Genomic DNA, 24793 nt, shown 5'->3' with positions numbered 1-24793 from the left:
TTTTTAAATAAGATGTATTTTATATATTTTATTTAAAAATAATATGTTCAAAGAACAATGGTTAATATGACTAAAACACCAACGAATGAACTTTATTAATTTCAATGTTCAAACAATTTTATTAATTGGTTAAATAATTTAAAATATAATATATTTATCACTAGTCAATAAAATTATTTATATGTTAAAAATAAGATATAATAAATGTATATTATTTAAAAATAATATGCCTTACCTTTAAATAAAATGCACTCATAGTGCATTTTTTTTAAATTTTTATATACATAAATATTATTTAGATATTCAAGATGGACACTTTTCTTTTAAATAGTGTTTGTTAAAATAAACAATATAATATTATATCAAGATAAGATTAAAATATTTTTTGGACCAAGATATGAAATGATCAATATAAGATTGAGAAGTATTTTAAGTTTTTTATCATACTATTTATTAATTTTTTTGAAATATATTGAGAAACTTATATGTCAATTTTTCTTAAATGTAAAGTTCAAGATAAAATTATTTGGATGGGAAAGAGATAAATTTATTTAGACAATTTAGGACAAGAAGTCACATGACTTCTTTTTCAAGTGTTATTAAATGAATTTAACAAACATAATAAAAAAATACTTTTATATTTAATATTTTTCATATCTCACATTTTTCAGCCCCACATATTGGTTAATAAATACTATCTTAGTGTATAGTATATTATATTGATTGGATGGTTATATCCATATTTTTGTCCTTTTATTTTCACGTTTTTTTTTCTTGTGGTCACTCAAACTTTTCGGTATTTCGATTACATCCTCGAACTTGATTTTTGAGTCAACTTAATTCTTGTATTTTGACCTTTTTTTTTATGAGATAACTTGAATTTTTTGTTATCTCAATTTACACAATTAGATCTGTATTTTTTAGTCAATTTAACTATATTATTTCATATGTAAAAATAAAATAAAATTAAATGACAAAATACACGTTACATGGGTATTGACTTGAAAATGTAAGTTCAGGGATTTATCGAAATAATGAAAATTTTGAATTATTATACTAACAAATATTAAAATATAATTATTAAATTAATTTAAAAATATAATCAAAATAAAAAAAAATAAAAAAAATATAGGTTTGGGCTTGATTGGATACATAATATAACACATTAAGGTAAAAGTATTACTCCAAATACCCCTCTGAAATGCCAAAATAACAAATTCGTTTTATATAATAATCTGATTTAAGATATATTTAATTAACTGAGGACAGCCTTATTAAGCGAAGACAGGCGGAATTCCAGTGCTTTTTCAGTTTCCTAAAAATGATTTAAAGATCTGGGAGTCAGATCGATCATGCGGTGGACACGTAGCCGCCGGATTCATCAAATGGTCAAAAAGTCGAGCTTCATTGCTTTTTTGATCATCATAACTAGAAAGAATGGTCAAAAAGACCAACTTAAATTTAAGATTAAAATAATAAAAATATAATTATTTTTAATTCATACTGTATTTGTTTTTTTTGTAATTTGAACTATAAAAGTTGGCAAAACTCATAATTTAACCCGATTACTTTTATATTTTTTTGTATAATTATTTAATTTTTTATTTTAATTAATATAGTTTTGAATAATTTAGTCTATATATTTTGATATTTTTTCGTATGATGACTTGAACTTTTTATTATTTCGATTACACTTTTAGATTATATATTTTTAAATTAATCACACACCTCGTCAATACATGGTTCAATTTTATTTTCGTTGCTTCAATTGTGTATTTTTGAGGTATACAGTTAATCCAAAAAATACATAGATATAATCGAAACAATTAAAAGTTTCAATTGTCATATAAAAAAATCAAAATACAGATTTTACAAAAATAAATTACTAAAAATATAATAACGAAAAATTTAAATAATTACATAAAAAAATATAAAAATATAAATATAAATTTAAGAATAAAATATTTTAAATGAATCTCGAAAAGGTTGGAAGAGGAGGGAGGTGGATTGTTGGGGAAGGTAAGGGGCAATTGTGTAAAATTGGAGGTCGAAGAAGTTATGAAGGACGGGGGGTTGAGGGTAGATTCGGGAATTAATAAATGAAGAGAGGGGGCGATGCGTTTGGTTGAGGGAACAACAGACAGCACCGACGGTGCGATGATTGGATGGGCGGCCTCTCATCCATCTTAACGAAGCTTTATTATTATTATTATTATTATTATTATTATATAAATAAACATCAAATTTTAGTATTATTAATAATATTAATGATAGCGCAATGCAGCCCCGCCAAACCCAACCCCATCATTGCTCCACTTGAACACATAATAATAATGGTAATACATTTACTCAATAATCAATCATTCCCTTTCTTTATTTATTTACAAGTTTAATTGTTAGTCTAAGTCAAGTCTACAGCTTCTAAATAGATAGCTAATCTTTAAGATTAAACCCTAAACTTTAAATGTTAAGACTGCATGTGTGCATCCTTGCTTCTATTTAGGGTTATAATCAATTAGAGTGGAGTTTTATTTTTGTAAATTTTAAACTTAATTCGAAAGTTAGTTTTTAGATTTGAGTTTGAATTTGGTTAATTAAAAGGTTGACTAGTCAAACTCGAGTTTGAGTTTTTGTCTTTGCTGACGAGTTTGGTCTTACCAGAATTTATTATTTTATTTTATTATATATTAAATATTTAGAGATGTTCTTATTATTCTCAATAATAAATTGCTTCTTCCAAAGCACGCCCATTCATTGGCTCACAACAATTTAATTAGCTCTCTAGGTGAAAAAATATTAGATATTTCATATTTTCAAAATAACACTTTTAATATTATTTGACATACGAAATTTTTTATATGTCTATTATGAATATGCTGAGATTGCTAAACCTTTTGGGTCTTATTAACCAAGGAGATATGATTTTGCACTATAGTTCACTCAGCCCTATTTAAAAATCTATATATACTATATTATGTTAAATAATTAAATTAATATATAATAATTTAAAATTTGATAATTTAATATTAAATCATATATTTATAAAATTATAAATAAATATATTAATATATTTATAAACGAACGAGATTATTCACGATCTATTTACAAACTTTTAATCAAGCATATTTACAAACTTCTAATAAAGTTTATTAGTATTCACGAGTCTCTAATTGAATATATCAATAAGTTTTAACGAGCCGATCTTTAATAAACTGAATCTCGACTCATTTATAAATTGAGATTTAAATTTAACCTCAATCTCAATTTGTTTATCTTAACAAACAAACTCGAATAAGATTTTATCAAATCAAACACTGAACCGATTACAAATGACTCGAGCCACTTGTGACCCTAGTTCCATTATCACTACACACAAGGCGTGGAGTAGTTTAGACATTTAAGTAGAAACAAGAGAGTGCTCGATCAAATTTGGCTACTGCCACACTGCACTATGCTGCTGTCTTTACTAACTTGAGAGGATGGCACCTTCTCCTTACACTACCAACCACCATCCACCATCTTTGTTGACGAAGGAAGCCTAATTAATAGATTCAGGCCCATTATAGGCAAAGCCCACGACTGAATACTTGATAAGGCCTGGCCCATAGAATAGGCCCGCGATCTAATGTGTATGGTTGGAGTTGGAGCAGACTATAAGCAGATTAAGACTAATAAAGTCACATTGGGACCATTAAAGTGGGAGCTCGGTTCTGTGGAGGTCTTCTTGGGTTCTTTAGTTGAGGGGATGGAGTTCAAAACACGAAACCCACTTGGAGGGAGTAGATTCTACGGGGAGTGGAATGCATCACTGTACATGTTAGTAGGACTGACTACTGAGACGACGAGATCACATCCTTATAATATTTATGGTTCAAATTAGATATTCTCTAACGAAAGAAGATCCTTAATTATGATATCTATACTCAAAATGAAATTATATATATATATATATACTTGTAAATATTGATTGATTCGAAACAAAGGTGACAAAAGTAGCAGCAGTACTCTAAAAACCAAACGTGTCTTATTAATTAGTTGTGAAGAGCTTTCTTGGTATGCCTGGTGACATTGTGCAACCATCCAATCCCTTTGAAGGCCTTGGAGATCTTCAGCAGATTAGGCCGGCCCAGATTCATCTTCCCCGTCGAGAACTTGAGAGCTTGCAGGCAGCATAGCTGGCCGTCCATGTCCTCTGCCTCATCGTCATCGTCGTTGTACAACTCTGCTTGGCTCTTCTTCTTGCTCTTCTTCTTCTTCTGGGCATTGTTGCACTTGCCGCCGTTGGCCTTGTTACTCGATGAATCCACTTCGTAGGTTTCCCAGAGCAGATCCATGCCTTCGCCGCCATCCACATTCTGTCTCTCCTCGAAAAGCTTGCAGGCCAACGTCTTCTTCCACTCTTTATCTCTCCTCATTGACCCATAGCTTCCGAGATTCGAATCCATTAGTCCCCATCTTGGGCTCTCAAACAGCTCTGAACCAGTGCCATCGTCAACTGCATCTGCATGTTGGTCAAAGGTTTGTGAAATTGGCGCAGGTTTTGAAGGCTTCTCCCTCTCTCTGTCCTTGTCCCTGCCAACTTTAACTGTGCCATGGCCAGTTACTTTATCAACTTTAGCCTTGGATCCCTTTGTCGGCGCTGCAATTTCTTCATCCGCTGCTTTATCTTTATCGAACTCGACGCCGTCGGGTGCGTCAACTAATTTCTTCTCTTCCACACTGTAATCCATCTTGTCAAACTCATCCAGTTCTTTCAGCAACCCTTCCAGTGTCTTCTCTTCCCAAGCAATTTCCACTGTCTTCTCTTCGAAATCCGCACCCAATGCGAGGTTACCTGATGATGTCTCATCGGTTGAAGCACTGTTAAGAACAGGCGCTTCGTCGCATGTCAGCTCGAACGCGATCTGGAAGGCCTCGAGCTCCTCGAAGAGATGAAACTTGTTGGGTTCTTCGGGTTCGAGAGGATAGTGATCATGGAGAAGGCCGGGAGAGAGGGAGAGGAAGCCGAGCAAGAGAAGGGAAGTGGTGACGAAGAGGGGGGAAAGGAAGGAGAGGAGTTTGAGGAGGTAAGGGGAGAAGAAGATGAAGTAGAAGAAGTAGATGGGGTGGGAGAGGATGGAAGAGAGGAGTAGGAGCAGCAAGTCAGAGAGGTGGAGACTAGAGACACGGGCGGTCTTCGGGGGGCTTGACAAACACAGTTCGGTCATGTTTTTCCCTTCTATGTACAGAGACAGAGACAGAGACAGATCAATGGTGGTGGTGGTGGAATGGGGAAGAATGGAGGAGAAAGAAAGTCAGTCCATTGAAGAAGAATTGTGTGGATTGTGGAAGTGTTAGCGCCGTGAATATAGGGAATGAGAGAGAGAGAGAGAGAGAGAGATGAGGAGAGGGGACAGAGGGAGACTAACTAACAAAGGCATCTGCTTTAGAAACTTTTCTCTGTTTGGGTAACCACCAAATAATTCGCCTTTAATGTGGAAAATTACCTCAAAAGCCCTCACATGGCCCTTTACAGTACCACTGGCCCAGTAATTGGACAAACACAGCAGGTGATTGCGTAACCATTACATGCTTCCAACCCTCTGGGGTGATTAAAAAGGTAGGTTTTGCAAGGATTAACCCACTCATTGTCTTAGAAAAACTCTTACTGGTCATTCAGAGATAAAAAACTCAGTGTACTGTGTAATGGGTCACCATTCAAGTAACAGAGGGTTGTGCTACTTGAATTCGAGGCCTTGTAAATGGCTAAATATTATAAATAATTACCAAATTTTGTATTGAGATATAGAAATGTTACTGAACTTTAATTTATAATAAATTGATAACAATTTCATAACTACTGTTACAGAATGTTGTTGTCGCAAAAAAAAAAGAACCCATATAAATGGCAAGTGACATGTAACATATAGATTCACATGTAACATGTAAATTTCATTTGCTATATTCACCTAATCTTATGTTAAGATGAAAATTACCCGTCCAAATGGATGGCAAAAATTTGGGCTGAATTTGTTTTGCATTCATAGGAAGAAGGATTGAGATGCAAGTATAATTTATAGCACATGGAGTAGGTGAAGAGAGGACTATGTACAATTTCAATGATATAAAAGCTCTATTAAGGCATAACTGCCTTTGATGGCAATGAATTATTGTGGGGTGTGCACGTTTTGAGGTTTCATAGACATGAAAATAAACATCGATGATCCCATGCTTATATAATATCAGTAGATTAGATCTTGGGGGCAATTTGGGTATATGACCGAAGGGGTAGTAGAGGAGAGGGAAAGTAAGTAATGGAGGGTCTTGGACTTTGGGAGGACAGATGGGCTTTGGCATTCGCATGGGAATACCCTCAATGCCCCACTCAAGGGCACATTATGCCCTCGGTCCCTAAATTGAAGGGACCCATGTGCCCGTTTCCATTTCCAGATTTTTGGATAATAGTGAATATACCTCCAAGGATTCTTATTTTTATTTTTTTTTCTCAATCTATCTACTTTTCTCTAGACTTGTTTTCCAACCTTTTTATGCATCAAAACTTGTCAATTCACTATCAAAAAAATAAAAAATAAAAACAAGTTGTCAATTTCAAAGCACTTACGTAATAGAGAAAAATGGCCACAGTTATACAATTATTCCTGTATTTTTATATAATTATTTAATTTTTTATTTCAATTATACTACTAAAATTATATTTTTCAATCAATTTAATTCTTATATTTTAATATACAATAATTTAAATTTTTTATTATTTTAATTATATTTATAAATTTATATTTTTAAATTAATTTAATTCTTATATTTTAATATAATCAGAGTATAACGTATATTTTATTATTTTATTTTATTTTTTATATATAAAAATATATAAATTAAATTAATTTAAAAATATAAACTTAAAAATATAATTAAAACAACAAAAAAAAAAAATTGAACTGCGATACGAAAAAAAAGTTAAGATATAATATTTAAATAAATTTTAAAATATAATCAAAATAACTACATGTAAAACATGTGAAATAGAAAGAAAAAATGTAGATTTGAACAACAAAAATGATGTCGGTAACCATTGTTGCCTCCCTCCAAAACGGAATGTAATGTTTATCCACTTTAGAGCAAATGCCTGCCCTATAGGCAGGCATGATTGTTGTACGTAATTTTTTTTGGGTGTAAGGGTCAAAATGGAGCTCAGCCAAAAGGCAAGAATAATCATAACCATGTAGATGGGACCCCTCAAGGGCTCTTGAGCACCCAACATCCCTTCTGCAATTGATTTGTTTATTTTTTTCTCCTAGATAAAAGGTGAGATTCTATCAACCACCCAAAACGATCATCATTCATCATCTTCGTTTCCCTCTCAATTAAAGAAAGTTCTAATAAAGTTTGAGAAGTCAGACCTTCAACCACCATCCTGTGGGCAAGTGCAACTTCTTCATAAATGATAGCTTTAGCAAACATAAAAAAACTTCATAAAAGAGAGGTGTGTCAAAGAAAGATTTAATCAAACTCATAATAGCTATTTCTGAACAGTGCACAGGAAGCAAAACATTGTGTTGTGGGTCTCATCTGTTAAGAAATTCACTTCAAAATAGGTCCTTGAAATAGTTCAATACAGCCATCATAAGTATCCTAACCAGTGCCAAGGCTTCATTGTGTACCTATCACTCGGTCATTACAGGCTTATTTTCATTAGCTTTTGGCTTTTGGTCCTTGGGCTTGTGCTCCTCAGTTTTCCTGTATTTCCAACCAAACAAACAGATGTTAGGAGCCTCCAAAAATAAATATCAACACAATATGCAGTAACCATTAGCATGAAGGAGGAGAGTATGACCAACCCACAAGAGAAAGTAATATGGTATGGATGCTTGCTTACATAACTACATGATGCATATGTGCAGTTCCCTATCAATATTTGCTGTTTTAAGTCAAAATCCAGACACTGTATTTTTGCCATTGCCTAAATCCTATAGGAACATAAAGAAACAACCTACCAGCGGTCAAAAAGAAATAGGGAGTTAGTGTGGCCCTAATTAAGGATATGCAAAAAGTAAATACATTAACTAATAATCTCACAGATTTAAGGATATGAACGCTGGTCACCGCAACATCAAACAAGAACCCAAAGACAGAGACCAAAAAAATACCCACAAATGCAAGTAAAGCCACACTCTTGAACTATTAGTTAAGAGCCAAACAAATAAAGTAGAAGATAGATGGTTCAGGATTCCAAACAACAGCAGTGAAGTAGAAATTCCTTTATATACAAGAAAACAAATAATGACAACTTTTCTAGATAGCAAGCAAGAGGTTAAACTTTTTGTTGTCCAAGCACCTCAAACTAATCAACAGTTACTAATGACCAACTTCTACCAACTACATGACAACCCCCCCTCTCTCTCTCTCTTTTTTCTCCTCTTCTCTCTTAACACACACACACACACTATGGGAAAAAATTAAATTTGGATGTTCATATAATTTGCCAGAACACCTTGGCCTGGACTAGCAATGCACTACACACATGCAACTATGATAGAATTAGAAGTGTGAGTGCAATAAAAACATAAGCCTAAACTTGGATAAAAAGAAACAAAAAACATAATCAAGGGTGTACCAAATGCACAAGGCTCCCTACTTTGCAAGGTCAGGGGAGTTTGTTGGGCAGTAAAAGTTAGCCTAAAACATTAGATTACCTAAGACTCCTCCAGGCAATTATTTTAGAACAAGTACGTAGTAATAAGTTGAAGCCTACTCTCCAGGCAAGCCAGCTAAGCTCCATCTGCTTGTTTTCACAACTTTACTGGATTGTGGAAGCAAGTTTCGGGACCAAATGAAATGGGACTAGTCAGAGGCAACACATTCAGCTACATAATTTGGATAAGTACCAATCACTTGCCGCTCTTCAGGTCCTTCCTCAGCCAGAAGGGAGGTTATTCCAACAAGGTATTCTACTTTTCTCTTTCCTTTCAGTCAGTTTTGGATAGTATCTCTCATTTCTATTTGCTGCTTATCTTGTTTGTATGGAAAATAAGAGATCTAGATATTTTCCCTCTGGTCCTTTGTGCTGGATTATACGTAATCTTACTGTTGTGAGAAAAAGGGAAAAGAAAACCCTTTGGTAATAATGGAGGTGGTAAATTGGTAAGTAGATTTTGATCTATTTAGCCTTGTTCCCAATGTTGAAATCATGGTACTGGAATACAAGGATATCACATCTCATCGTAGTTCAAGCGAGGAACACTTATGTCCACTGGAAAGAAAAAATAGCAAAAAAATACTTAAGCTGTTTGAACTAAATATTCAAATACAATATCTTCGTTAACATTTTCTCCACATCTCCTATTAGTGCACATGTTTCTGAGTAATTTGTTTCTACTTATCCAAATTATGTAGTTGAATTTGACTAGTCCCATTTCATTTGGTCCTGAAGCTTGCTTCCACAATCCAGTAAAGTTGTGAAAACAAGCAGATGGAGCTTAGCTGGCTTGCCTAGAGAGTAGGCTTCAACATATTAATATGTACTTGTTCTAAAATAATTGCCTGGAGGAGTCTTAGGTAATCTAATATTTTAGGCTAACTTTTACCGCCCAATAAACTCCCCTAACCTTGCAAAGTAGGCCTTGTGCATTTAGGACACCCTTGATTATGTTTCTCTTTATCCAAGTTTAGCTGTATGTTTTTATTGCACTCACACTTCTAATTCTACCAGAGTTGCATATGTCCTCTGCATTGCTGGTCCAAGCCAAGGTGTTCTAGCAAATTATATGAACATCCAAATCTCATTTCCCATCTTAGTGTGTGTGTTAGCAGGGGAAGAGGGGGGGGGATTGTCATGTAGAGAGGTTGGCCATTAGTGACTATTGATTAGTTTGAGGGGCTCAGGCAAGAAAAAGTTAACCTCTTGCTTGCTATCTAGAAAAATTGTCATATTTGTTTTCTTGTATATAGAGGAATTTCTACTTTATTGCTGTTGTTTGGAATCTTAAAAGAGAAAGTTAGGTATACCTGGATCGGGAACTTGCTTGTTCAATATTGCTGCTGGTTGTACTTTCAGTGTCAGACATTTCCTCGATTCCTCAGCGAAAGCTTGAAGATTTTTCTTTTCAAATTTGCCAAGTACAAGTGATATATGGCTTATATAGAGGACGGGGAGAAGGTGTGGTTATAAAAGGCAATGATCTTTGATCTCATCTTGTAGTTTTAGGTCTTCATTATAGGATGAATTTCTTTCATTGCTCTTGCATGTTCTTAATGATGGTTGGTTCAATGCATTTCTTTTTCCTGCCTTTGCTGTTAATGATATCATTGTTGGTTTGTAACATTGCAAATGATTCTATTATATATTAAAAACTGATATCAATTTGAAAACTTCTTTATTTTTTTTTTTTCAACACAGTTTTCGATGTTCGAGTTGAGACATTGAACCACGTGACATATGTTACAAGCTTTCATAACTATTGCATGAGAGTTGAATGATGATATTACTCTTTTCTTCCTGATAAGATAAGTTGGGATGTTTAGGAAACAACATGTTTGTGATAGTTGATCTTATTCAGCTTGTTTCCTTATGAGGATAGGTATGATAGAGCTGGCAAATATTCAGCTTGTTTCCCAATGCTTTTGCTCACAAAAAATATTAATAAAATAATGTGTGTGCATGCATACTTGCAAATATTGAGCTCTAAAAATGTGTTTATTGGGTAACTTTAACGTGACACTCAAATATCGACGATTTATAAATTTTTAAGAATATCACAGATATTCTTTTAAGTGTCACATGAAAGTTAACCAATAAACACATTTAGAGCTCAATATTTGCAAGCATGCATGCACACATATTATTTTATTAACATTTTTTGTGAGCAAAAGCATTGGGAAAATCCTGAGTTTTTGAATATGGTTGCCAGCTCCATTATATCTACTCTCATAAGGAAACAAACTGAATAAGAACGACTATCACAAACATGATGTTTCCTAAACATCCTAACTTATCTTATCTGGAAGAAAAGAGTAATATCATCATTCAACCCTCATGTAATAGTTATGAAAGCTCGTAACGTATGTCACGTGGTTTGATGTCTCAACTCAAACATTGAAAATTGTGTTGAAAAAAATAAAATAAAGAAGTTTTCAAATTGATATCAGTTTTTAATATATAATAGAATCATTTGCAATGTTACAAACCAACAATGATATCATTAACAGCAAAGGCAGGAAAAAGAAATGCATTGAACCAACCATCATTAAGAACATGCAAGAGCAATAAAAGAAATTCATCCTATAATTAAGAGCTAAAACTACAAGATGAGATCAAAGATCATTGCCTTTTATAACCACACCTTCTCCCCGTCCTCTATATAAGCCATAGATCACTTGCACTTGGCAAATCTGAAAAGAAAAATCTTCAGGCTTTTGCTGAGGAATCTAGGAAATGTCTGACACTGAAAGTACAGCCAGTAGCAATGTTGAACAAGCAAGTTCCCGATCCAGATATACCTAACTTTCTCTTTTAAGATTCCAAACAACAGCAATAAAGTAGAAATTCCTCTGTATACAAGAAAACAAATATGACAATTTTTCTAGATAGCAAGCAAGAGGTCAACTTTTTCTTGCCCAAGCACCTCAAACTAATCAATAGTCACTAATGGCCAACCTCTCTACATGACAAAAAAAATGAGATTTGAATGTTCATATAATTTGCTAGAACACCTTGGCTTGGACCAGCAATGCAGAAGACACATGCAACTCTGGTAGAATTAGAAGTGTGAGTGCAATAAAAACATACAGCTAAACTTTGATAAAGAGAAACAAAAAACATAATCAAGGGTGTCCTAAATGCACAAGGCTCCCTACTTTTCAAGGTCAGGGGAGTTTATTGGGCGGTAAAAGTTAGCCTAAAACATTAGATTACCTAAGACTCCTCCAGGCAATTATTTTAGAACAAGTATGTATTAATATGTTGAAGCCTATTCTCTAGGCAAGCCAGCTAAGCTCCATCTGCTTGTTTTCACAACTTTACGAGATTGTGGAAACATGTTTCTGGACCAAATGAAGTGGGACTAGTCTGAGGCAACAAATTCAGCTACATAATTTGGATGAGTACAAATCACTCAAAAACACAGGAAGATGCTAACGAAGATATTGTATTTGAATATTTAGTTCAATCATCAAACAGCTTAAGTATTTCGTTGAGAATTTGTTTGCTATTTTTTCTCTCCACTGCACCAATCCAGTGCCATAAGTGTTCCTCGCTATAACTATGACGACATGTGATGTCCTTGTATTCTGCTACCACGATTTCAACATTGGGGACAAGGCTAATTGGATCAAAACTTACTACCAATTTACCACCTCCATTATTACCAAAGGTTTTTTTTCCCCTTTTTCTCACAACAGAAGCATTAGTAAGATTACGCATAATCCAGCACAAAGGACCAGAGGAAAAATATCTAGATCTCTTATCTTCCATACAAACAAACAAGATAAGCAGCAAATAGAAACGAGGGATACCAACCAAAATTCCAAAACTGACTGAAAGGAAAGAGTAAAGTAGAATACCTCTTATCGAAATAACCTGCCTTCTATCTGAGGAAGGACCTGAAGAGCAGGAGTTGACATCGCAAATCGTAGTTTCCCCCTTTCCTGAACCGATGAAGCAATGACGCAATACAATTCAATGGAATAAACCCTAAATCCTAGTCTGCATCACCCGCAGTTTCCACCGCCTTATTGCTTTTCCCAATGCCGCTTGCAGATTATAAATATACAATGTTCCATATTTGTAACGATTGTGCAATGGGTCACTTTAGGTCTGTATTGCGAATGGGCTTATCGGGCCCATTACTGTTTAACTTTAACGATAGTTAAGGGCCGAATACATATTTTTACCTTTGTATTTTTATGTTTTTTTCATGTGATCATTTGAACTTTTTATTATTTCAAATATACTCTTAGACTATACATTTTCGAGTCAATTGTACACCTCAACTAGATTGTGTAACACATGCACGCTAAAACATCCAATTTACCCTTTACGCAACCACCATCTCTGCCATAGCTTCTTCCTTGAGTGGCTGGGAATGAGGCAGGTACAGGCTGATTTATGGCAGAAGGTGCAGAGGCCATTGTCGGGAAGGCAGAAGGCAAAGAGGCAAAGGTTTCAGCAGTGGTGAAATTTGCAAAAGCTGTCAACAGCTACATAAGGCAAAAAAGTGAAGGCATTGGTGGTGGTAGAAGGCAAAGAAGTGAAGGCATCGGTAGTGGCAAAAGGTGTAGAGGCCGTCGAGGGCCTCCCGCCAATACTGATGCCTTCGCCTCTTCACCTTCTGCCACCACTAACACCTTCAAATTCTGCCTTCCCTAACTAACAACAATCTCTGCACCTTCCACCATAGCTGTCAGCTTACACTTGCCTCGTCGCTGGCCACCAAAGGAAGAAGTTGTGGCAGAGATGGTGGTAGTGTGATGGGTAATTTGGGCATTTTAACGTGCGTGTGTTGCACGCTTTAATTGAGATGTTTAATTGACTCGAAAATGTATGGTCTAGGGGTCTAATCAAAATAATGAAATGTCTGAGTGGCCATACAAAAAAAAAAACATAAAATTATAAGGACAAAAATATGTATTTGACCATATTTAAGGGTAAACTTCATAACATGAATCGAATCTAACATTATTATAGGATGAAAAATAATATCTAATAATGCTTTTGTGTTATGAATGGTATTTTTAGAAGTTTTGTAAAAATTTAATGATATTAAAAAATTAATAGAAAATAAATTCATTTTTTTGGTTGGATTTTTTTAATTCAGCCATTTTGGCTAAAACAATTAATTCAGTTATCACTAATTTCGATTTTGTTCAATATGTCGGTATATAAAATTGGTTAATTTAATCTACTTAAAGATTTTCTTAAAAGTTGACGGAATATATTGATCAGTGCTCATCCCCAAACTTAGGAAACTCAAGTTTGGTTGCATTGTGATTTGAGTTTTAAGGAAAGAAAAGGGTAACATAATTCTGTATCATTCAGATCATGAATAACACTTGGGTGTTCCCAATCCATATGGATTCTAAACACGATCATTAGCTATGCCTAGCATCGTAAAGTAACAATTTGGATAAGAGTGACCAACACAAACATTATTTATTTAAAATTCAATTAATTTTTTTGGTAAGAAAAGAAAAATGTTATTGTTCAACGTCACATATGGATTATAAAAACTCATAACATATTTCAAATGGCGAGATTTCTCAACTCTAATTAATATTGTAAATGATGTTAAAAAACAAACAATTTTCAAATAAATATGCTATTTAGCCATGAAAATTAATCTTCAACAGCAAGAGGCAATAAGTTTCTCTCTCTCTCTCTCTCTCTATATATATATATATCTCCACACACAGTGAGTTTGTTGGTCAGAACCCACTAGTGCGAGTTTCATTGATCGAAACTTGCACTAGTGGGTGGGTTTTGATCGAATTCACTTTAGACAGGTTGCAATTTTTTTTTAACTTTTTATTTTTCCATAAATTTAGAGGAGATTATAGAGCGAGATGAAAGGAGATTTTGGGGATTTTTACAAAATTAATCATCGTTATCTACCAACAGGGAATATGTATTACACAATAGTTAACCTCAAAGAAATATCTGTGATAGAAAACTCAAGTCAGGTTGCATTGTGATTTGAGTTTAAGGAAAGGCAAGGGTAGCCTCTAATTCGGTATCATTCAACTCATGAACAACACTTAGGTGTTCCCAATCCATATGGATTCTAAACACGATCATTAGCTATGTCTAACATTGTAAAGTAACAATTTCAATAAGATTGACCAACACAAACGTTATTTATTCAAGATTCAATTAAACTTTTTGGTAAGAAAAGAAAAATGTTACATATGGATTATAAAAACTCATAACATATTTCACGTGGCGTGATCTCTCGACTCTAATTAATATTGTAAATGATGTTAAAAAAACAAACAATTTTCAAATAAATATGCTATTTAGCCATGAAAAATAATCTTCAACAGCAAGAGGCAATAAGTTTCTCTTTCCCTCTCTCTCTCTCTCTCTTTATATATATATATATATATATCTTTAATGGAACCCACACACAGTGAATTTGTTGATCAGAACCCATTCGTGCGAGTTTCATTGACCGAAACTTGCACCAATGGATGGGTTTTGATTGAATTCACTTTAGACAGGTTGCAATTTTTTTTAACTTTTATTTTTCTATAAATTTAGAAGATATTATAGAGCGAAATGAAAGGAGATTTTGATAATTTTTACAAAATTAATCATCGTTATCTACCAATAAGGGATATGTAATACACAATAGTTACCTCAAAGAACATCTGTGATATTTTTAAAAATGTATAAATTGTCGATATTTGCGTGTCACGTCAAAGTTACCCAATAAACACATTTAGAGCTCAATATTTGCAAGTATGCATGCACACATATTATTTTATTAATATTTTTTGTGAGCCAAAGCATTAGGGGAATCCCGAGATCTTAAATATGGTTGCCAACTCTATCATATCTAACCTCATAAGGAAACAAGCTAAATAAGATTGACCATCACAAACACCTTGCTCTCTAGACATCCTAACTTACCTTTTCAAGAAGAAAAGAGTAATATCTTCATTCAACCCTCATGCAACAATTATGAATGCTTGCAGCGTATGTCACATGGGTCAACACCTCAATTCGAACATTGAAAATTGTGTTGGAAAAAAACAAAAAAGTTTTCAAATTGATATCATTTTTTTAATATATAATAGAATCGTCTCTAATGTTACGAACCAACAACGATATTATTAATAACAAAGGTAGAAAAAAGAAATGCATTGAACCAACCATCATTAAGAACATGCTAAATTTGACAATAAAAGAAATTCCTATAATTAAAACCTAAAAGAAATCAACATAAACATAAATTTAAAGAATTCACAATTCAAGATATAAATTAGAAAATAAAACCACAAGATGCCGATTTTATCCTGGTTCGAACTGGTTTACACCAGTCCTACATCCAGCAATCAAAACACCCCCTCGAGCAGCTTTCTTTATTCAATGTGAATGAATGATCAGTACACAGCGGAGATCCCTTCTTTCTATTTCCTAAGTACAACAGGACTTCGCTCCCCAAGATTACAAAGCTATCTCTCAAACCCTAACCTTTCTCTCAGAACGACCAGTACTCATTTCAAACAGAAATGAGAACTCTGTCTTCTCTCAGCTACCCATTGCCCTCTATTTATAATAGTAAGTAGACATCCCAATATAACCTAACTAGGATTAGATAATTACAGTTTTAACCCCCAAACATATACTAATAACATTTAAGAATTATTTCTATCTGCCTATCTACCCCTTAGCCAACATAAGTCACTATCTTCAATGATCTTCTAGTATAACTCGAGACAACATTTTAATGCATTGCCTTTTATAACCACCCCTTCTCCCCGTCCTCTATATAAGCCATGGATCACATGTACTTGGCAAATTTGAAAGGAAAATTCTTCAAGCTTTTGCTAAGGAGTTGAGGATATGTCTACTATTGAAAGTACAAACAGTAGCAATGTTAAACAAGCAAGTTTCCAATCCAAGTATACCAAGCTTTCTCTTTCAAGAATCATACTTGACGCCATCATCTATCTTTAACCATATGTAAGCATTTTCTATGTATATATGTATATACACATGAATTTTCTTTCATATTCCCTGTTACCCAACGCAACAGGGTTGAGTGAACATAAAAGCTAAACATCTATGAATTTGGCCATATGGCCTCTTTTTTTTTTTTTCAAGTCAGGGTCATTACTAAATAGCCCTTAATTGCATGACGTCTCATCTCATTTGAGCTATATGTATATATATATGTAGCCCAATGGAAGTCGACGTCAGAGTTGGACTTGTTCTTATCCCCCCGAAGTTTCTTTTTGAGAAGAAAATAAACCCGTCGGACTATAGCCACAACTTCTACATGCCAAAGAAATCCACATAAATTCATTTCCCAGCCTTGATCAGAAGAGAGGGAAAAGTGGATCAAGAGGCAATGGAACTTCCATTCGTCGATTTCAAAAACCTCGAATGGCACATGATATTGGTTAAGGCCAGTGGAAGGTACATGTTTTCAACTGGTTGGTCTCAATTTCTGTCTCTTAACCGTCAGCGAGAGGGAGATGTGATTCGCTTTTACAAACAGGAGGGTCCTCCGAGTGATCACCCCCAATACATCATCGACTTCGTCAGGCAACTTAGAAACTGATGCCAGTATCGCCAACAGAAGCACAAGTCGGTCGGAGTGCGGAATGAAGAATCCCTTCTTCATTTTCTCCATCTCAAATGGTGCATGATACTGGTTAAAAGATGTCACAGTTATGCCGTAACAACTACAACTCTCCTAATTCGGTGTGAATTAGAGGGAATTGCTAGAGAACTGTAGAAAGAAAGAGGAAGAGATTGGAAGAGAGAGTAAGGGAGGAAAAGAGAAAGTAGAGAGAATAGGAATCTGATTTTGATATAACTGTTCGATAGATTTACATGAGGCTGCCATAGTTTATATAGTAGACTCGTAGGTGCTGCCACAACAGATCACCTGTCCTATAACAGACTATTTTGTCTTATTCTAGCCCCCTTTACACCTGTCTAACAAACTACCAACTAAAAAATATAAAAGTTACAATTAATAGCAGTAAAGGAAACAGCTAAAACAACTCAAATTCCGCAACAAAATTGGCCCAAATTTCAGCCTTCCTTTCGTTTTACGACAATACCCCTCCCTCAACAATTTCTTATCCTTGAAAAATGTTCAAGAGGCTGGCTACCCTTGGAAATTGTTGTTGTAATTGAGGAAGATATTCCCAAGTATCCTTTCCCGAAGGCTTTCCTTGCCACCTGACTAGCACTTGGATGAGAGGGGCTCCTTGGTGATAGACCACTCTTCTTCCCATTATAGCATCTGGCTCTTTTGCCACTTCTTTCTCCTTAGGTAGTACTGGTAGCTCTGGCTTAACGCTCTCCTTACCCGTGGTCAACTTTAATAAGGAAACATGGAAGATCGAATGAATTTTGGATCCTTCCGACATCTGCAATCAGTAAGCCACTTTGCCAATTCTGGTGGTTATGGGAAATAGGCCGAAGTACTTAGGGCTGAGTTTGGATACTGGCCCTTGGGAGATGGACTTTAGATGTGGATGCCTAAGTCTTAGATAGACACTTTCCCCAACTTCGAACTCACGGTCACTCCTCCTATCGGCATATTGTTTCATCTGGTTTTGGGCCGATACCAACTCTTGCTTGAGTTGCTGCAATACCCCTCTTCTCTGCTGCTAGTAGGATAGGAGGTTTATACCCAAATACTGCTTCAAATGGTGTCATTTTTATAAAAGCATGGTCGCTAGAATTGTACCACCACTATGCTAAAGCCAGCCACCTATGCCAACTCTTAGGTTGTAGCAAACACATGCATTGGAGGTAGGTTTCTAGGCTTTGGTTTACCCTTTCTGTTTGCCCATCAAATTGGGGATGATAGGTTGTTGAAAGGTTGAGCTCCGTGCCCATGTTCTTCATCAACTCCCTCCAAAAATGGCTTGTAAACACCTTATCTCGGTCAAATATAATGGACTTCGAGACCCCATACATAGCTATCACTCGATCAATGAATGCCCTTACCACTTCTTGGACTATGTAGGAGTGAGCCAATCCTACAAAATGTGCATACTTAGTAAACCTGTCAACCACCACCATTACACAATCCTTCCCTTCAGATTTTGGCAGACCTTCAATGAAGTCCATGGACACACTTGTCCATGACTGTTCCAATATTAGCAGGGGTTGCAGCAGCCCTGGATATGCCACATTTTCTTGCTTGTACCTCTTACATGTATCACACCCCAATACAACATCCTTCACTGGCACTCTAAGTTGAGGCCAATGGAATAGTTGTCTCACCCTCAAATAAGTGTTTTGAATGCTTGACTGCCCCTCTAAAGGGGACTCATGCAGGGATTGTAAAATTTTCCTCTTGAGTTCCTCATTGTGGCCCTCTTCCTTTATATCTCTAATAGCCCATCCACCATGGTGTACGCTTCCGCCACCTTATTTCCCAAAACCAATTTCTCCAGCATACCTTTTATGTGTTCATCTCCCTCCTAGTTGTCCACCACTTTTTTGCACCACTCAGGGATTACAACAGTCATTGTGGCTGCACTCCCTTCCTCTTGACATCTCGATAGGGCATCTGCTGCCAAGTTTTCCTTGCCCTTCTTATATTGTATGGAGTAATCTAATCCCATTAACTTGGTCATTTCTTTCTTTTGCAATTGAGTTTGAAGCTTTTGCTGTAACAAAAACCTCAAAGACTCATGATTAGTTTTGATTACAAACCTCCTCGCCTCCAAGTGATGTCGCCTCCACAGCCATAAGAACAACTAAGAATTCCTTCTCATATATACTCAAGCCTAAGTGTCTTGGACTGAGGGCTTGGCTTAAAAAAGCCAATGGTTTGCCATCCTGCATCAAAACGACCCCAATATCTACTCCACATGCATTTGTCTCAAGCACAAAAGGCTTGTTGAAGTCCAGTAGCCCTAATGTGGGTACCCTGCTCATCGCCACCTTCAATTTTTCAAAAACATCTTTTGCTTCCTACCCCCACTAGAAGTTCCCCTTCTTCCATAAGTTTGTAAGGGGTTTGCTAATAACTCCATATCCTTTAACAAACCTACGATAGTACCTAGTAAGTCCCAGGAAACCCCTAAGAGCCCTTATTGTAGTGGGCTTTGGCCAATTCAGGATAGCCTCCACCTTCCTTGGGTCGATACTGATCCCTTCCCCCGAGATTAAGTGCCCCAAGTATTCTACCTAGTTTTGGCCGAATGCACACTAGACTTTTTGATGAATAATTGGTTGCTTCTATGGACCTCAAAGGTGGTTCTTAGGCAGTTAAGGTGTTGGTCCAAAGTTGGGCTATAGACAAAGATGTCATCAAAGAACTAAGGTATGAATTTCCTTAGGTAGGGTTCAAATACCCGGTTCATTAGGGATTGGAAGGTGGTTGGGGCATTGGTGAGCTCACCAAGAACTCAAAATAGCCATGGTGAGTTTGGAAGGCAGTTTTGTGGATATCCTCGGGCTTCATCCTGATTTGGTGGTAGTTCGAGCGCAAATCAAGTTTGGAAAAGAATTTGGTTTGGTGTAACTCATCCATTAGGTCTTCAACAAGGGGTATGGGAAATTTATCCTTAATGGTTAGGGTGTTAAGTTGGCAATAATCTACACAAAAACGCCAAGAACCATCATTTTTCTTTACCAAAAGAACTTAGGAAGCAAAAGGGCTCTGACTCGGTCTAATGAATGATTGATTCAACATTTCTTTCACCATTTTTTCAATTTCAGTTTTTTGAATAGGGGCATAGCGATAGGCTCTGATATTGGCTGGCTCAACATTCGGTTTTAGGTTAATGGCATGGTCCAAAGTCCAGTTAGGAGGAAGGGTATTTGGTTCCACAAAGAGGTCCATAAATTCTACCAATAATTCATCAATAAGGGGCAATGTACATACTTGGTCAATACCTTTTTGCTGGTGGCTGACAATTAGTTGTAGCTCCCCAAGCTCTTCTTAGGACTCTCTTCCACTTCCACAATGGAAAATAGCTGTGTGAGTTGACTCCACTTGCTCTTGAGGACCCTTTGCAGCCTTTTACCTGTAATCATCTTGCAAGTAGTAGTCTCCCTCCCACTAGTAAGAGTCATTCTTCTCCCTTCTTTTTCAAATGACACTTCCATCCGGTTGAAATCGAAGCTTATGGGGCTCACCCCCTTCATCCAATCCACCGCTAAAACGACATCACACCCTCCTAGTTGCAGCAGCCAGAGGTTTGCCTCGAATTTCTCTTCTTGCATTTCCCACACGAATCCAAGGCAAGCCAAATTTCTCTTCTTGAAGTCAATTGAGTGAGCTTGTCTTCTTTTTCCACCACACCACTACTACTTGGGCTAACTGTGAGGACAAATAAGGGGAGTATGCTTTGGTATTCATGGGGGTTATGGTAAAGGAGTGGTTTCCATTAGATTTGTTGAACGTGATTTATGAGTACGTTATTGGGGGACAAATAGCAGGGGTTGTAAAAGGGGTTAATTATGGGATTTTGAGGGATAATTTGGGAAGGACAAAGAAGCCTGATTATGGATGTGGCTGTGGTTGTACTAGATGTGGCTGTGTTTTCTTTTTTTTTTGTTTGAAGGGGGGCGAGGGGTGACACTTGTGGCTGTGGGGGGGCTTCGTTGTTGGAGTGCAACAACGAGGAGACACGAACTGATGACGATGAAGGGTGGTCGTGGCAGGGGCAAATGAGTGGCTGAGGAAATAGTGCTAGTCCAGAGATGTCAATGAAAGGAACTACTTTTACGATTACAAGAGGGGAGGGGGAACTCGACTAGGTGATGATGGGGGTTATGGTTGGCGGCTAACGACCAACAAGCTACGATGGAACATCTACCAACAAAACCCTTGGTTTAGACAATTGTCGCTAAGTTAGTTGACACCTAACGGGTAGTTTGTTATCCATTTTACAGTCATTAAGAACATGCAAGAGCAATAAAAGAAATTCATCCTATAATTAAGACCTAAAACTATTAGATGAGATCAAAGATCATTGCCTTGTATGACCACGACTTTTCCCTGTCGTCTATATAAACCGTAGATCACTTGTACTTGGCAAATCTAAAAAGAAAAATCTTCAAGCTTTTGATGAGGAATCGAGGAAATGTCTGACACTGAAAATACTGCCAGTAGCATTGTTGAACAAGCAAGTTCCCGATCTAGATATACCTAGCTTTCTCTTTCAAGATTCCAAACAATAAAGTAGAAATTCCTCTATATACAAGAAAACAAATATGACAACTTTTCTAGATAGCAAGCAAGAGGTCAACTTTTTGTTGCCCAAGCACCTCAAACTAATCAATAGTTACTAATGGCCAACCTCTCTACATGACAACCCCCCCCCCCCCCCCCTTCTCTCTCACACACACACACACTAAGATTGAAAAAAATGAGATTTGGATGTTCATATCATTTGCTAGAATTTGACATGGACTAGCAATATAGTAGACGCATGCAACTCTGATAGAATTAGAAGTGTGAGTGCAATAAAAACATATGCCTAAACTTAATCAAAGGTGTCCCAAATGCACAAGGCTCCCTACTTTGCAAGGTCAAGGGAGTTTATTTGGCGGTAAAAGTTAGCCTAAAACATTAGATTACCCAAGACTCCTCCAAGCAATTATTTTAGAACAAGTATGTTAAAATGTTGTCTCGAGTTATACTAGAAGTTAAGGTAGCAGTAATATATTTTGAGGGCCAATGAAGCTTTAAATAGAAGTTTATAACCCATGTTATAATTAGTGATAGTTGAGGAGTTAAACTGTAAATATTTAATATTCTTCATTGGGATATCCGACCACTGTTATAAATAGAGGGCAAGGGGTAGCAGAGAGAGAGATTGTTCCCTAGAGAGAAAGGCTAGAGAGATAGCTTTGTAATCTTGGGGGGCAAAGTCTTGTTGTACTCGGGAAATGGAAGGAAGGAATCTTTGTTGTGTAAACTGATCATTCTCTGAATAAAGAAGACTGCTCGAGGGGGTGTTTTGATTGCTGGATGCAGTGCCATTCACGTGGCATGAACCAGGATAAAACCTGTGTTTTGTGGTTTGTGTTTCTCTTTCCTGTTTCATAAATCTGTTCTGATTTGATTGCTTTTATTTTCTGTTGTCTTTTGGATTGATTTTGGGTGAGGAGTTGAGAGAATTGGCATTTGGAAACATTGTTTGAGTTGTCATAAGAGCTCCTAAACCTAACAAAGTACGTATTAATATGTTGAAGCCTACTCTCTAGGCAAGCCAACAAAGCTCCATCTGCTTGTTTTCACAACTTTACTGGATTGTGGAAGCAAGTTTCAGGACAAAATGAAATGGGACTAGTCTGAGGCAACAAATTCAGCTACATAATTTGGATAAGTACAAATCACTCAGAAACATGCACACTAATAAGAGATCTGGAGAAGATGTTAACGAAGATATTGTAGTTGAATATTTAGTTAAATCATCAAACAGCTTGAGTATTTCGTTGAGTATCTTTTTGTTATTTTTTCTCTCCACTGCACCAATCCAGTGGACACAAGTGTTCGTCGCTCGGACTGCGAGGAGATGTGATATCCTTGTATTCCGCTACCTCGATTTCAACAATGGCAACAAGGCTCATTGGATGAAAACCTACTACCAATTTACCACCTCCATTATTACCAAAGTTTTTTCTTTTCCCTTTTTCTCACAACAGAAGCATTAGTAAGATTACGCATAATCCAGCACAAAGGACCAGAGGGAAAATATCTCTATCTCTTATTTTCCATACAAACAAAGAAGATAAGCAGCAAATAGAAACGAGAGATACTAGCCAAAATTCCAAAACTGACTGAAAGGAAAGAGAAAAGTAGAATACCTCTTGTCGGAATAACCTCCCTTCTGGCAGAGGAAGGACCTGAAGAGCGGCGAGTTGACGTCGTAAATCATAGTTTCTCCCTTTATCGAACCAATGAAGCAATCACGCAATACTATTCAATTCAATGGAATAAACCCTAACCCCTAGTTCGCATCGCCCGCAGTTTCCACGGCCTTGTCGCTCTCCTAACGCTGCTTGCAGATTATAAACGTATAATTTTCCATATCTGTTATGATTGTGCAATGGGTCACGTTAGGCATGTCTTGTGAATGGGCTTATCGGGCCCATCAGGAGGGGGACACTAAAGTTGACAAAATTTTGGTATTCTTTTCAATTTGATCACTAAACTTCAATTCCTTGTAAAGTGATAATAAAACTTTAAAATATTTAAAAATGTGATTACTAAAGTGATTTTTTAATAGTTCTTAACCGAAATTGCTGACGTGGCGATGATGTGGCGCTGATGTGACGATGATGTGACCATTGCGACATCAGCATTTTTGATAAGAAATTGTCAAAAAATCACTTTAGTAACTATATTGCAAAATATTTTAAAGGTTTGTGATCACTTTACAAAAAATTGAAATTTAGTGATCAAATTATAAAAGACACTAAAATTTTGTGACCTTTAGTGGGATTTACCCACTTTCTTTACCATGTTTAACTTTAACCATAGTAAAGGGTAAACTTGAATGGGTTTAATATATACAGTATCTCTCAATAATTAAAAAATATAATATTTAATTTTTAATATACAAAACATTATGTTTTGATATCTTAACTATTAGAAAGTATTAATTTAAGTTCTTATTGTGACGAAATGATAGGGCGTATAAAAACGTGCAGGTTTTTGTAAATGACATGCTACAAATGACATGCTACGTGGATGATTAGTTGGCAACATTTGAAAAAATTGACTCGTTTGTTATGCTCCTTTAATAGTTAAAAAATATAATATTTGATCCTTAATGTATCAAAATTTCGTATATCAATTATTAAAAATTGTTATTTTAAATCTTTATCATAAGGCACAAAAAGAGGATATAAACAAGAGAGTGAGAGAAGATGGAACCGAATTCAATAAAAAGAAACGATGAAGATTAATTTTGTTATATTTTGTGATTGATAATAGAAGAATATATCATTTTTTTGGATCAATGATTTAGATATTTAGATGTTTGGGATTCAAGTATTTTTTTTAAGCTATGGGTAAAAAATAATATAGGATTGAAAATAATATCTAATATGTATTATGAATGGTGTTTTTGGAAGTTTTGTAAAAAATTA

The 24793-nt window shown here is 35.7% G+C and overlaps 2 protein-coding genes across 2 annotated transcripts; both read right to left on the bottom strand.

Annotated features, from left to right (window-relative positions):
* Positions 1-4031: 4031 nt before the first annotated feature.
* LOC127786745 (uncharacterized) lies at positions 4032-5207 on the bottom strand. The gene has a single exon (XM_052314384.1). The coding sequence runs from the start codon at positions 5205-5207 to the stop codon at positions 4032-4034; it is 1176 nt and encodes a 391-aa protein (XP_052170344.1).
* Positions 5208-7483: 2276 nt separating this feature from the next.
* LOC127813870 (wound-induced basic protein-like) lies at positions 7484-23744 on the bottom strand. The gene is made up of 2 exons (XM_052354967.1): positions 23507-23744; positions 7484-7734 (listed from the first exon to the last, which is right to left on the bottom strand). Exons 1-2 carry the CDS (start codon positions 23575-23577, stop codon positions 7662-7664), a joined length of 144 nt encoding a protein of 47 aa, XP_052210927.1. The 5' UTR covers positions 23578-23744; the 3' UTR covers positions 7484-7661.
* Positions 23745-24793: the final 1049 nt, after the last annotated feature.

This window comes from Diospyros lotus, chromosome 12 (genome assembly GCF_014633365.1).
Source record: "Diospyros lotus cultivar Yz01 chromosome 12, ASM1463336v1, whole genome shotgun sequence".
Taxonomy (NCBI): domain Eukaryota; kingdom Viridiplantae; phylum Streptophyta; class Magnoliopsida; order Ericales; family Ebenaceae; genus Diospyros; species Diospyros lotus.
Note: the sequence above shows the minus strand (reverse complement) of the source record. Positions and strands in the feature narration are given on the sequence as shown.

What these genes read in the sequence shown, in the direction of transcription:
- LOC127813870 (XM_052354967.1), bottom strand. Translation starts at nt 23,577, where the DNA reads ATGATTTACGACGTCAACTCGCCGCTCTTCAGGTCCTTCCTCTGCCAG. An exon ending in GGAGGTTATTCCGACAAGAG is followed by an intron (nt 7,735 to 23,506) that starts GTATTCTACTTT and finishes TTGGAAATACAG; the next exon opens with GAAAACTGAGGAGCACAAGC.
- LOC127786745 (XM_052314384.1), bottom strand. Translation starts at nt 5,207, where the DNA reads ATGACCGAACTGTGTTTGTCAAGCCCCCCGAAGACCGCCCGTGTCTCT.